We start from the raw sequence: 15160 nt of genomic DNA, 5'->3' as shown, positions 1-15160 counted from the left end.
TGTAAGATCTTAATCAGATGGTTTTTAACTTAAGCTGCTCATCTCTTGTTTTATGATCTAAGATTTTTCCTTAGCAAATCTCTAAGATGACCTCTTCATATATATGCCTCATATGATAAACATTTTGATGTACTGATCATATTTAATGTAATATTGATCAAATATGATGGACTAGTTGAGAAGATGCTAGGACATGGTAGTAGGACAGAAGAAAACAATGAACGTGGAAATGAGATGGGGAGAATGGGAATTTCACTTCAAGTATAAGAGATTGAAAGAGATGTTGTTCAAGGAACGATGACTGGAAGATGTTTATGAAATTGAAATTTGGGATTGCTGATAGAAATTGAATGTGTTCCTCAATTTCTGTACTGGCCAACAAGCTTCTGTAGATGAATGAGGGCAGCCCAGTATATACTTGATTTTCTTTTCCTCCTTTCTGGGACAATAATTTATGTTCGCAGATGAAGGGACAAACGACTACAGCTGTGAGATAGGTCCAGGCTATAACTGAAAAACAAATGCAAATGCCTTGCTTTTCTATTTTGCTGCGTATATGAATTCTAACTGGACTCGTCAGAGTAGAAAACATCCAGAGGATCTCTGAGAAAGAACTTTGTGTTTACATTCCCACCAAACATATTTAAAGTAGAACAAAAGAATGAGTTTAAATCCTGTTATCTTTTGATATTTCTATCTGAGTAAGATACCTTTAGTACATGAGCACGTTGGACTTGTTTTATGAACTGCATTGTTGTATGTGGTAGACATCTACATTTAGATGTATTTCTCTATAGTTCAATTAGTGTTCTGATTTCCCTTCTAAATAAAACTTGCACTTATTTATTAATATTAAAAATGAAATGCAGTATGAAGCATGAGACTTAGTAATTTTCTGTTATGGCCTGAATTTTCTATCTTTTTATGTTTAAGTATTTCATCCATTAAGATAAGTAAATATTTTTTTTAATGCAACCTATATGCCTTCCCTGTGAAAAGACACAATGTATTCGTTATCCAGTAAAATAATATTTTCTTTTATATATGGATTTGGATTTTCTATTTTTAAGATTTTACATTTTATAAAATACAGATTTATGTCACTGAATTAAATATTGTAAGGGTCTCTTTCAGGCTGCATTTCACACAGTAGACAGTTATTTAAAAATTGATTGTGTTTGGGTGATACAAATCCTTCAATGATGCTTTGTCATCTGGTTTTCTTTCGAAAATTTTTTTTGAAGGCATTTACAGGCTTCTAACATAGGAAGTAACTGAAGTATCTCAGAGCACAATTTGTAGCTGCAGTATAATTTGTGTTATATGTACAATTGTTTTGATTTGTGATACAATAAACCTATGAACTATACTCAAATTGGGCAGAGAAAGAGGGAGAATATGATACATCTCAAAAAATGGTATTTTATTTGGATAATTGAAATAGTATTTTTTAGCTGAAAATTAATATTAACAAACCATCATCTGTTGTTGTTAGAAAAGGTATGGTGCTTAATTGCATCGAAGTCATCACTTGAACAAAGATGGAATTAAAGGATAAATTCGTACTAAAAAGGGAGTATGGAAGAGAGTTGATGTGTTGCTTTTATGTATGATATCAGTTCATCACACTGCCTTCTGGCTTAAATAATCCGAATTTCACGGAATCTATCATTAGATTTTATTTTTAAATGAATTGTTCCTCTCAAGGGTCTCTCTCGTTTTCTTTACATGGCCATGTGTATTTCATCTGTAGAGTCGATAACAATTGCTCCTGTAAAACAGAAACAACTGTCTGACTTTGATCAACAAGATGTATTTATTTCTTTGGGTATAAGTAATTGAACATTATCTGAAAGATGCTGTAGATCTGTATCAGGCATATCTATTTGACATTTCTTAAATCTGGACTATTCAGAACAGTGGAATATAATTAATGCTAATATTCATGCATTTGCATGGTGATGATTTACTTCTGAATGTTGGAATAACTCGCATTTGTTGCTATAAGAATGAACGGGCAGTTGTACCTGGAGATCCTTATGAACAATTATAATAAGAAAAGATAGATCCTACTGAAGACTTGTGGGAAAAAGGAATGATGGTGTCAAGTTTTTAGATAAAACAGGCATGGGGAATATGGAAGTACTATAAGAATATGCAATTAAAATCTATCAGTTGCCATTTGTTGAAAAACAAGTTTTTGCATTTATCTCATGGGTTGTTGGAAGAACTGTCAGGCAGTGTAGCACATTCAACATTTCTGAAGTCAGGTGTGTTTTTTTTACTTTGACAGAAACATCTTTTAAAGATGAACACAAATGTCAGTTAAGCAGGTGATGCTAGACATTGTCCGTATGCAGTAGCAGGTTAGAAGGTACTGTGTTAGTATGGAATGGGTGACGGACAGCCTTCTCTTATTCACAGTTCTTTATTTCAGACCACCAGTTAGTAGGGCATTGCCACAGCCTGAGAAACTTCAAACAAATAATGTTGGGAAAAAAAAGAGACCTATAGAGGTAAGAAAAAGCACGTCGATCTTTTTTACATGCAATGTAAAAAATGTAGAAAGCACTATGTCTTATTTAGGTAACTGTTTATTACTGTTAACAGTTTAAAAAAATAACTTTTTTTTTTTTTTTTTTTTTTTTTAAAGTAAAGCTCAAAATTAATGATACCTTTGGCTCCAATAGGTGTTTTTTCTTTTGCATAGCCAATGCAAAAACTAGATTTGGTTAATCTGAAGTAGAAATTTCACCTAACTCTGAAAAATGCAATTCTTCATGTCAACTGAAATATTTTTTACAACTTGAAACAAAATGTTTGTTTTAGAGTACAAAATGACCTTTTGCCATCAGTGTTCTAGAAGTTTTAGGTTGTACTTCAGCATTTTTAATTGGCAGCTAGAACTAATTTGCAGATCAGTGTTAGTAACCTGACAAAAAAGGCAAGACCTTAATTTCTGTTGGTTTGAGACACCATTCAACACCTTTTCCATTACCACATAAGGACATATTTCAAAAATAAAATCCTAAAAAACACTGTAAATTTTACAGTTGCTTTAGGATTTTGATTGATGTACTTAAATGCCTTTCTTAGGACCTAATTTTGGAGCTGGTGTTTGGGTACCGAGGCAAGGACTGCCGGAACAATGTGCATTATTTGAATGATGGTGCTGATGTTATCTATCATACTGCATCTATTGGGATCTTGTATAATGTGGCAACAGGTAGGAGAAAACCCACTCAAGAATAGTATTTCTTCTTGCATATCATGCTAGACCTTATGAAATTATTGGTAGAATTTAAATCTAATAAGTTTAAGTGGAAAAACTGATATTTTTATTTATTGTTGCAAAAGATGCTGCCTGTGGAGATCATAAATAATACCTGCAGATGCAAGCTTTATGTATTTAAATATTTCTGGGTACTGAATTTTGCAGAAAGTAAAGATTTGATTAGTTTGTTGTAAGCTTTCTGGAACTTGCCTGCTAAAATTATCCTAGAAACTAGAACTTTTGAACAGTGTGGTTTAATATTTTCTAAATCTGAATTTTTTTTTTCAATTTGTTTGTTTTACTTTTTAGTCCTCCACATCACATCATTCACTATATGCAATTTAGTTCAGATAAAACAGACCTTTTAAAAACAGAATACCATTTGTTTCTGTGATATTTCAACAACTTGACAATGAAAACATCTAAAGAATTATTGAGCATTATGTATTAAAATTGAGATTAAAAAAAAAAAATCAGAGGTTTCTGTTTTCTGGATTAAGCTCCAAATTGTAACATTGCCATAATACTTTTCTGTAACAAATATTATGACGTTTTCAAACACTAAAGATGTCTGCATGTGTGTAAATGTTTTAATTAAAGCTGGATTATTTTTTTTTATTATTATTCTAGGTTCTCAGTCTTTTTACCAAGAACATAATGATGATATTTTGTGCCTCACTGTAAATCAGCACCCCAAGTTTACCAACATAGTGGCAACTGGCCAAGTAGGTATGTTTGTATTTTTGTAAAAAGAAACTAACATAAGAGCATGCATTTAGGCCTTGTGAGTTCATGATAAATCACAAAAGTATTTGATTATGCTATCTCCGTTTGTATGAATGTTACTCAGTTACCTGTCCTCTTTATATGTTTGAATATGATTTAATAAATTAAAGAAAAACATAGTGGTTTGAAAGATGAAGCTTATCTTCTGTTTGTAGTATTATGAAAAAGATATTTGTTGGGAAATCTTAAGCCCCATTATATTACTCTGTATTTATTTATCAGCTTGTGTTAAACCAGAATACTTAAACTAGTTGTTTCATCACGTAGGGCTATTTAATCAGAGAGTTTTGATAATGCGTAGCTGTAAGTATTTATACAGAAACCAAGCCCTGATAATCCCTACAGATAAACTTAGGTTTTTGGGGAAAGGAGTGAAATTTCATGGTAACATTGCAATTGACCTATGAGCTCAACAACAAAAAAGGCAAAAAACCCACACCACCCTGTATTTGCATAGCTCAACTAATACCCCCTTTTTTCAGGTGAACATAATTTTTTTCTATAGTCCTAGAACATAATGACAGTTTTCATACTTGCAGTTGTTTCTTGGCAGGCTGAAGCATACATTATTTTCCTTAGTGCATAGAACACACAAAAAATCATTGCTTAATCAAAAACAGCTTTTTTTTTTTTTCCCATGTATTTTTTTTTTTCTAATTTTACATCTGAATCTGGTCAGTTTGGCAGAGCTTCTTACCTTCTTTCCTGCATCTTTTGGATTTTTAAGTGTGTGTTTCATTAAAACTGATGCACTGATGATACTAATAGCTTAGCTAAAAAACTTAATTTCTTTGACTTTCCTGCCTCATCAATTTAAAGAAATTGTAATAATTTATACAGAAATAGTTGTCTGCAAATTTTTGCCTATGGTTTGATTGCAAAGAATATTTGCAGGAATATAGATTTTTTTTTTTTTATTAGGAATTCATTTGCTTCTTCAGCAGATTTCTTACTCTAGCCCTGTTTGTTATTCCGTAGGGTAGAGTATATGGGAATAATTTACTGTTATTGTGAAAATCTGTTCTTTGCGTGAATTACTTTCTTCAGTGTTCATTTTACCCAAGAAGAAGCAAGGGACCCTTAATGGTTTTTTATTCCATAGTAATTTTTACTTCAACTACCAGAACAATTTCAGTTCATTCATAATGTGAATTAAGGGATTTAAATCAGGAGCAGATGATGACACTTGAAAACTAACTACAGAATTCTTTGTAAGAAAAAAATTATGTCTAAAAAAATAAAATGGCATCAAAGTATCTTCCAGCACGTGTTTTTTAAATTGCAAACAGACATTAAGATGTACAAATTTCACGAAGAACTTAATAAACTGCTGCTACTTGTCCTATGATATGACTGACATAAACACAGCTTCACTATCATGATTTAAACCTTCAAAAATTTACAGATATACTAACTTCAAGCATTTCTAAACTGCAGTGCTCCTGTGTAGCCTTTCCCCAGTATTTCTCAATACCTGAACCAATAATCCTGATTTCTTACCACTCCTATAGAAGATCATTGAGTGTATTTACCACTTGCGAGGTCAGAGTCAAACATTACTTACTAGCAGAATAGTAAATGGCATTTTTTCCACTTAATTTCTTAAGATATCAGTAACATATACAGGAGGTTTTTTTTATTTAGAGTTTGGCAAAGAGGGACTTGAAGTAAGTAGGTTATTCCAAAAGTAATGTCTCCTATTTATTACCATGGAAACTACAATGGATACATAGAGCATAAGCACTGTTTGATAGAGCAAAAATTCTTAGCTACAAAACACTATTTTTCAGCATAGTCACCACAATTAGCTATGCGTTTTCACTAGCAGTGAACAAGAGCCTCCATGTCATGCTCATAAAAATCCACACTTGAACCTTCTCTTCAGTGCAAATTCCTGTATTGCCACATCATGGACTGCTGCTTTGATTCCAGTTCACAGTGGTGTCTTGTCACCAGTATTGATGTTATCCAGAAAGCTGTCACCCTCAGACTTGCATTGGTTCAAAAGGTCTTGACAAACTTGCATACAGGGTTCTTTCTATTCCTGTGTGAACATTTAGGGGACCCTATGCTGTATATTTTGCAGTATTCCAACGTTGCCACCATTGTTTCCAGTACACTGAAGCTGATGTTCAGCTGTCTGGATACAATCTACCAATTTGTGTGGACAAGCAGATAGAGATGCTCATCATCATGGTGTAACAGCTGTGCATGGCTGCCTGGAATGTGGCTTGTCTTTCATGCCACCACTGCTGAGACACAACACCCGTTGCCTCACTGCCCTTCTGCTGCTATCTGTCACATGGCAATAAAATTTAATGGAATAAGGATGGGAAGATGCAGCCTCTACTGCTGTACCACTAACATCCACCTCTTATGTTATGGACCAACATAATAAACTAGGAGGCACTACTTTCAGAGCAACCTTTGTACAGCAAAATAAAATTAAATGTGTTGTAACTGAAAATAGAAATCAAAACATGTCCACTCTACTAATTCATATTTCCAGTGTGACCACCATTTATCAGTAATTTTGCATCTTTAACACGAAATGCAGTGTTGATGCTGCTGCAATGCAAGGAGATGACATCAAAGTGTGTGTTAAGAAATTACACTAAATATGGCATATATTTTCTTTAGCACTTATCTTATTTCTGATCTAATTATTTTTCTGCTGCTTTTCCATTACAGGAGACTCAGCAGATATGTCAGGTAAGGGAAATAAAATTTTAACATCTTCAGGTGTAGTTAGCCTATCTAGTAGCCATCTACAATTTTATAGAACAATAAATGACATGAATTCATTTTAGTTTATTAAAACCCTGTACTGTTAGCACTGAACATAAACAACAATATCTCAGCAAATTGTAGATATTAGAACACTAAAAATCAAAATGTTAGAACACAATACCTATTTTGTTGTAACACATTCCCTTCATATTGCCCAGTGATTAGTGAGTTCTAATACATACTACTACTGTAGCATTCCTCTGGATGTTTGCAGGTTTTATAGGCATGTTGGGGCTGACCATTAACAGTTGTTTTAGATACTTAATTGAATATAGTTTTAATTACACATTTTCAACATAAATTTTATTGAGGAGGCCTACGTGACTGAGTGAATAAAGCAATCACCTTTCACATTTATGTATGATTGTCATGCACGTCTTACCACTTATTCAAAATGCTTTTTATTGTGTCAGTTTTTAATGTCTCATTTTGGGTCTTTGACAGTTTGACAGTCTTGACTGAGCTATTTTTATTAGTGTGTGTTTTTTCAAATGTAACCTTAAAAAATCATCACCATCATGTGTGACTGAATTCATTGTTGGGCAGTCATAATTGTCTTATGACATATCTTTAGAGATGCATAAATATGTGTTAATGTCTACCTAGAGAGTAAAATAATCTTCATGTGCATCTAAAGATTGTTCCTAGAAGAACAGATGTACATTGGCATTTTTAATGTGTGTTGACTTCTTTCAAATATGCCAAATTGTGCTTGCTCTAAGGATGGGAGGAAGAATATAGGTACCTTTTCCTACACTTTTAAATTCTGTATAATAAGCAGTGATGATATGGTTTTTTAATGTAAAAGAATATCTCTATTGCTGCATATAATGCTTGGAGACTTTCCTTCTCACTTGCTGTTTTCCTATTGCAACTTTGCTTTGAGCTTGTGTATATTACTAAATTCTGTTGTCACTGCCTGAAACCAATACTCTTATTTTTTCTTCTTTACGGAACCATTAGTCTGGAATCCAAGCTGCTGGCTGCTTTCATTATAAAGATACAGACTATTTCAGTTGAAATTTGTTGATGGATATTTGGCACCCTTCCCCTCAATAACTTTGACTTTTCTAGATATGGTTTTCTGCAGTGATTCAGGGGTTCTTGAAGCAGTGATGTTTGTCATAGGCTAGACTGGCAAATTAAGTTTCATAATGTCTTGGTATTGATTTATTTCATCGTATTGAAGATATTTTTTGTCCTGCCAGCCCATGGTAGATTTATTTAACTTCTCCCATAAGGAGAACGCACCTTAGAAAATCTCTCTTTAGAGGGGAGTTGTTGAGCGACTTGATTATTCTGCAAGCAGAACATGAGGTAAGGTCAGAGACTTACAGAAGAGCACAGTCAAGTAGGAAGACTCAAGTCAGTGCTCTCTGCACTTCAAGTCTTGCTCTGAAAATTTACTCATTTGTTGTTTTTGAAATGTAGGTGAAGGTTTTTGTCTGCCAACCTAGAAGAAAATTCAGTTGAGGTTAACTGGGAGATCAAGGGCAATATCATGTATTACCAAAGGGAGTGCTGAAAGGAAAAAAAGAAAAAACAAAACAGCTTGTAGACTTAAAGGAGCTTAAGGTTATGTGAGGACAGCAGGGAACTTGTTTTGTGGCATGACAATTACTGACAAACCTTGCCCTTTCTGTTTTAATGGCATATTAATGTAGTACTTCTCAAATAGTAATGATAAATGAATGTTGGTGTCACAGGAGAAAATTGTAGGGAACAGAAGAAATTAAGATACTGTTCTAAAGACTGTTTGGCAATAGATGTGGAATTTTGCTCAGAAACTTGGTTTCATGTGACTAAAATTTTATCTAAGTCCCTGTGCGCACTCTTTCTCATTATATGACTGCTTTTGAGAGGCTAGATTTAGCTAATTACAAACACATAGTCAGGAGCTGAAATAGATGGTTTTCCATGAATCTGGTCTTAGGTAGCAACTGGTAACCTTCCAGGTCTGCAGATTTCTTTGAGATTAGAAGGAAAGAGTTTCAGAGAGACTCTTACCATCCTGGAAATGCCCTGGATGCTTCTCAGAGATTACGAACTACAATTGGATTGTAAGATCTTCAGAGAAGGCATTACATTTGGAAAAAAACACTAGCTGTCATCATATTAGAAATAATCACATACATCAGTAGTAGGGAAAGATGGTTCTAACTGCAGAGCTTGCAGTCTAAACAATGCAAACTAAGTTAAATACCCTAGTTCTACTTCGGTGAGCAAACTCAGTTGGTGTTCTCCCAAGAGAGCATGCATTTCAGACAGATGGCCATTTTGTAGAAAAGGAGATTTTGGTCTTGCACTGTGAACTGATTTCTCAGAATCTATCAGTTGTTTAAAAGCCCTACATAGAAATTATGTTCCTGATGGTCTACTCACTATTTGTAGAGGCTTGAGATAGCGTGTTGAGCTGAGTATTTCTAGAATAAAAACAGGAGAAGATAGCTTTCATTAAAAGCTTTTGCAGAGCTTTGTATGTCCAATAAAACATAAAGCAACGTTTATATCTTTGGTAGTGTAATGAGACCGACATTTTAGTCCTGGCTTAAGGAACCTATTCGCATGAAATTGGTTTTCAAAAGGCGGCCAAAATCTTTCTTTTCTTATTTTCTTTTTGTCTGATAAGAATATTTTTTTTTGTCTTATTAAAAAAAAAAAATATTTAAGAAAGAAAATCATTACACACTGTTAAAACGTACACTAATTAACTTTTTTTTATATGTTTGTGTAGCTACAGCTCCTTCTATTCATGTGTGGGATGCAATGAACAAACAGACATTATCAGTACTGCGGTGCTACCATTCAAAGGGAGTTTGCTCAGTCAGTTTCAGTGCCACTGGCAAACTGCTGCTCTCTGTAGGGCTCGATCCTGAACATACCATTACCATTTGGAAGTGGCAGGAAGGTAGGAAAGTGATTCTTTTTGTAGAATGTGTTTATGTTGTTTGAAGTATATTGGGTTGAGTCAAAGACAGCTGTAACATAAAAATACCAGCAGATAGAAAATTGTTGTGATAAACGCTGTGCTCTGTGCCCTGTAAGAAGAGGCAAACTAAAAGTACTTATCTGTTTTAATAACTGCTTATAGAGCTTACAGAGCTGCTGGGTTAAGATCAACATTGTTCACTGATTTACAAATAGAATAATTGAAGAGAATCATATTCATCTTCAAAAATAAAAATTAAGTAATTCCTTTGCTGCTTGGTTTTTACTGTTTATAAATATCTGTTACTTCCAGATTAAATTTTCTGTTCTTCTCTAAAGTCTGATTATTTGCTTTACACCTAAAAAAAAAAAATGCTCTAGAAGTTGAACATTGCAGAAATATAATACTTGTATGGCTCCTCTGTGCCACTACATTATTTGTGTATTAAGTTATACTACAGTATTTCTGAATAATGTTATATGAGTCAGGATTTAGGATAAAGCCATTTGGTCATCTGCTTCCTGTCTGGAAAAGCTGTGCCCAGACTTCAAAATTGATTCTCTAGACATGTTGGTTTATTTCCTCTTACTTCAGAGATTTCTGTTAATCAGCTAGTATCTCTCAGAGTTTTATAAATCAGCTACCAAATTCATGCAAATAATCCTCCACAACTTGTCTATCTGGATGCAGCATTAAGTATGTATGTTATACACATTTGTGGTGAAAGCATGCATAGCAATTCACCGCCCTTTCAGTAAAAAAATATCTATGATAATCTGTAAGAGATGATTCAGCTTCAGCGTGGCATCTAAGAAATATGTGTCCTGGAAAGAGCTAAATACCGCAAGAAGCCAGGCAAGAAAATGTCTTTTGCAGGTAATAAAATTATTCAGGAATCTTCATATGCATGAGTTGAAATTTTAATAACCCTGAAAAGAATGGAAGAGCATTATATTGCAATAATTTAATGAAGTCAGTTTCTGCATTTTCTCCAGAAAGAAATAAAACATCTTTAGACAAAATTTTCAGGGAGGTCTTTCATTAGTCTCTAGTAGTTTGTACACAGTTTGTCAGTTTTAGAGGATTTCTTGTAATTTAAGAGAAGATGGATATTTACTTGGATCTGTGCTCCTAATTCTCTTACATTCCTGAGGAAATTGAAATCTGTAAGTAGAGAGCACGTTCATTAGGTGTTACACCTCAGTGCTAGGTCTTACTAAATCATTTCTAGCCTAATTTTAGCTTAGGAGTAGATTTTGATTTTCTTCATGACCTGTGTGGTCTTGGATGAATCATCGTTCTCCAAAATGAACAAATAAATAAATCAATATTGCCATAAATGTATATTTTTCTGAGTGAATTTTTAAAGTCCATTTTCTTTCTGCCAGGTGCCAAAATTGCCAGCCGAGCTGGTCATAACCAGCGTATATTTGTAGCAGAATTCAGACCGGATTCAGATACCCAGTTTGTTTCTGTGGGAGTGAAACACGTGAGGTTCTGGACACTGGCTGGAAGAGCACTTCTCAGTAAAAAAGGGCTACTGAGTTCCATAGAAGATGCCCGAATGCAGACGATGCTGTCTGTAGCTTTTGGAGCTGTACGTATCTTAAACTGTTTTAAAACGTATGCATAAAAAAATTGACTCTTCTCTGGTGTTTGTTTTTTTTTTTCCCAATTCAAATGAGACTGTAGTATCCTGCTAATGATTGTATCAGTTGTTTTAATAAATTCAGTTTAGCATTTATGTTTTTTTATTTAGAACTAATACCAACTAATACACTTTGTGTGTAACTTGGTCTGTATGCTGAATGTTCTGGAGCTTCTTTGAGGATGCAAAGCTCATGAGGATTTTATAAAAAGATGTGTATACTGAATAAAGCCAAACCTGGAGTGATCTCCATTTTGCCTGCAGGGAGCAGTTCTGAAAACTTCCTTGATGTTGTCTCAGAAGGAGTTGGTTCCAGTGCTCTGAAACAAAGGTTGAAAACAGTTATGCTGTGAGGATGATTGGAGGATTTGCTCCCAAGTTCATTTCCATCCTCTTCAATTTACTCATTTATTAGAGGCCACTGCCCTGACTCTTTTAATAAGAATGTAGAAAATCAACACCACTCAGTTCAAAGTGTTCTTACTGAATCTATACTAATACTAAAATACTATACAAGACACTGAATTTGAGGATTCCTCACTTAATAAAACAGTTTTGCTCAATGATCAGTTCCTGTTAGTTTATAGTATATAAGAAGAAATTGGCCTTAAACATCAGACATAATTATTTGAATTACCTTTCAAAAACAAGGAGCAGAAATAAAGGGAAACACACAACTTTATTCTAAAACAGACTGCTTACTGCTGGTTACTGAAGTCATAATGCACATAGCAAAATGGTGCACTTGTGGGAAGTATCAAAACTGCTCCTGGTTTTTTGCTTCTTTAAGAATATTTGTGCGTGCCTGATAAACTGAAAATGTACATTTACATTATGGATGAATTTTACGTCACTTTATTTCCTTCTGCAGTGTGGAGCCTGATGGCAACAAGGAAACCACACATATCAGATTTCAACAAAGCATACAACAGCTCATTCTGACCTGTATCTTGCATCTCTTCCAATTGGTTGCTCTACACAAGTGGAAAAATTAAAAAGAGCAATCTAGCATGAAAGCAAATGGTTGTGATCTGTGTTTCTGAATATTTTTCTTCCTGCCTTACTCAGAATCAGTTGTTGAGTATATTTTTTCTCTTTTCAGAATAACTTGACATTTACAGGTACTATCAGTGGAGATGTTTGTGTTTGGAAAGATCATGTGTTGATACGAATTGTGGCCAAAGCTCACAATGGACCAGTTTTCACAATGTACACCACGTTGAGAGATGGTCTGATTGTTACAGGAGGCAAAGAAAGGCCGTGAGTCATCTTTTTTTTTTTCCTTTTTTTTTTCTCTCCTGCACACACATGTATTTTTTAAAAAAGATTTGGATTAATCCCTTCTAACATTGAGCAGCTAATTGAGACATTAAAGCTTGGAGAGCAGTCACGTTAAGATCCTTAAGTAGTTACTACTATTTCCAAAGCCCCTACTTCGTGAGCTTCAAGTATGTATTGAAGTACTGAAGCATTGAAATCACACAAAACAAATTCTACATTTAGGAAAATTGTGTCTTTAGTTCCACCTTGGCCTTCTTAATTGCAGTTCATGGGCCTCTTTTTATCCAATCTCTTTGAGTGTAATAACAAATAATTTGTCAAAACAGTTATATCAGGAAAAAAAATATATTGTATTGCAAGTACTAGCAATTTATATTCTATTGCATTTCTTCTAATGATAATAGTATAACAGCAGTAACTGTAATGAAAATTTTTGGAGTTCTTTGTCAGATTTTCTTCCATAATCCAAGTTGTTCAGCATTATGAAACATTACATTTTTTGTTAGGAGAGATTTTCTCTTTGAAAACAAGTTAAACATATGTCCTGGCTCTACTGGAAATGCCAGATTTTATAATGCTTTCACTAAAACATTAACTCCTTTCTGAAAACTGTTTTGGTTCTGTCATGTTCTTCACTGGAATACCAGCTCTCCTCAACATGACAAGAATGCTTTGTGCTTTGATGATTAACACTTGAGTTTTTTATCTCATGTAGTTAACATTGTGTGATTTTTTTTCTCCTATATCTTTTGCAATTTATTTCACGGCAAATGTAGTAAAAGATGTGTAGTTGAGGGAAACAGGAAACGTATTTTGATAAACGCAGTCAGTCCTAATAATAAGATGGCAATTTGTTCACGTACTTAATTGCTCCTTTGGCTAGACAAATTCTCTAAGAGCTACTAATTTAAAGCAGGCTTAGTGACCATCTTTCAGCTTTTTCTGTAAAGTAGTGCAGTGAGGACTTGGAATCAGTATTTCTTGCTTAACTAGCAGGCTCAGTATAGAGCTGCACTTGTTCAGTAAAAACTAATGGATGTTTAATGATTTAAAACAGACTAAAATGCATCAGTTACAGTAAATTACATTAAATTATATATATTTCTTTCATATATTAATTGTCCTTTTTGTGCCAGCCATTATACTCACAGTTGTTCATACTTTCATAATAGATCAAAGGAAGGAGGAGCTGTTAAACTATGGGATCAAGAACTGAAACGGTGTCGTGCCTTCAGACTGGAGACAGGACAAATAACTGACTGCGTTCGCTCTGTTTGTAGGGGCAAGGTAAAGGAATCATCATGTGTTTAAAATAAAGCTTATAACTTGTGGTTTGATCTATAGCATTAAAAATATGGCACATCCTTTCCTCTCTCTCCAATAATTCGTATTTGAAATTAAAAGTTTTGCTGCAAGATGTCTAGAACTGACTTGAAAAGAGGAAAAAGAAATCTACTTTAGGAGATCTTAGTCCGAATTAGGTTAATGTTCATTATATGTTTTGATTGTAGACTAACAGAGAATTTCTATTTTATATTTTTTTCACTTTTTAAATATCTGACTGGCAAGCAATAAGTCATCTAATACCACTTATGTACTCCTTTCTACTTCAATAGATCATAGCTGAGTTTAAAAAGTAAATTAGCTTTGACTAGTTGATTTGAGCAGATTTTCTTAATGTAAGTATAGCTTTGATTTATATCTTTACTAATGGTAATCACAAGTAGTTAATGTATTATATCAGAGATAATTCTTTTACTGTTCAAGGGAAAAATTCTTGTTGGCACAAGAAATGCTGAAATAATTGAAGTTGGAGAAAAAAATGCTGCATGTAACATTTTAATTAATGGTCATATGGATGGACCAATCTGGGGCCTAGCAACACATCCTTCCAGAGACTTTTTCCTTTCTGCTGCAGAAGATGGCACAGTACGGCTCTGGGATATTGCTGAAAAGGTAGGTGTTGAAAAACAGTTGTTTTGAGAAAAATTAAAAAGAATCCTAGGCTTGTGATGATTGTGCAGACTCAAAGCTTGCTTTTAAATCTATTCTGAGAATAATTCATGTGATATTACAAACATAAAGTACTTTTGAAATAAGAACAAAAAGAAACATTTACTCTTCTGCATTTTTATTCCTTCACAGAAGATGCTGAACAAAGTCAGCTTAGGACACGCAGCTCGTACTGTTTGTTACAGCCCAGAAGGTGATATGGTAGCTATTGGCATGAAAAATGGAGAATTTATTATCTTGCTTGTGACCTCTCTGAAAATTTGGGGGAAAAAAAGAGATAGGAGATCAGCTATCCAAGATATCAGGTCAGAAAATGCAATGAATTTGTATGCTACAATATCCTTGACATTTCTATTCTTTTGATTTTTTAAAGAATATAATTTAATTGCGTACTTTCTGAGGAGGATTGCAGTGACATTTCAGAACACTGGAATCAGTG

The 15160-nt window shown here is 33.9% G+C and overlaps 1 protein-coding gene across 1 annotated transcript in view; it reads left to right on the top strand.

Annotated features, from left to right (window-relative positions):
* EML5 (EMAP like 5) overlaps positions 1-15160 on the top strand; it is a 93757-nt gene that overhangs the window by 73076 nt on the left and 5521 nt on the right. Inside the window, exons 28-37 of the mRNA XM_090141490.1 lie at positions 2438-2516; positions 3097-3226; positions 3905-4003; positions 6752-6772; positions 9585-9758; positions 11168-11376; positions 12530-12687; positions 13881-13995; positions 14476-14664; positions 14854-15026. Of these exons, the coding sequence (XP_089997616.1) occupies positions 2438-2516; positions 3097-3226; positions 3905-4003; positions 6752-6772; positions 9585-9758; positions 11168-11376; positions 12530-12687; positions 13881-13995; positions 14476-14664; positions 14854-15026 (1347 nt within the window). The remainder of the gene's footprint in view (positions 1-2437; positions 2517-3096; positions 3227-3904; positions 4004-6751; positions 6773-9584; positions 9759-11167; positions 11377-12529; positions 12688-13880; positions 13996-14475; positions 14665-14853; positions 15027-15160) is intronic.

The sequence above is a fragment of the Phasianus colchicus genome, chromosome 5, assembly GCF_987193195.1.
Source record: "Phasianus colchicus chromosome 5, bPhaCol1.hap1.1, whole genome shotgun sequence".
Taxonomy (NCBI): Eukaryota; Metazoa; Chordata; class Aves; order Galliformes; family Phasianidae; genus Phasianus; species Phasianus colchicus.
This window is presented reverse-complemented; position numbering and strand designations above follow the sequence as displayed.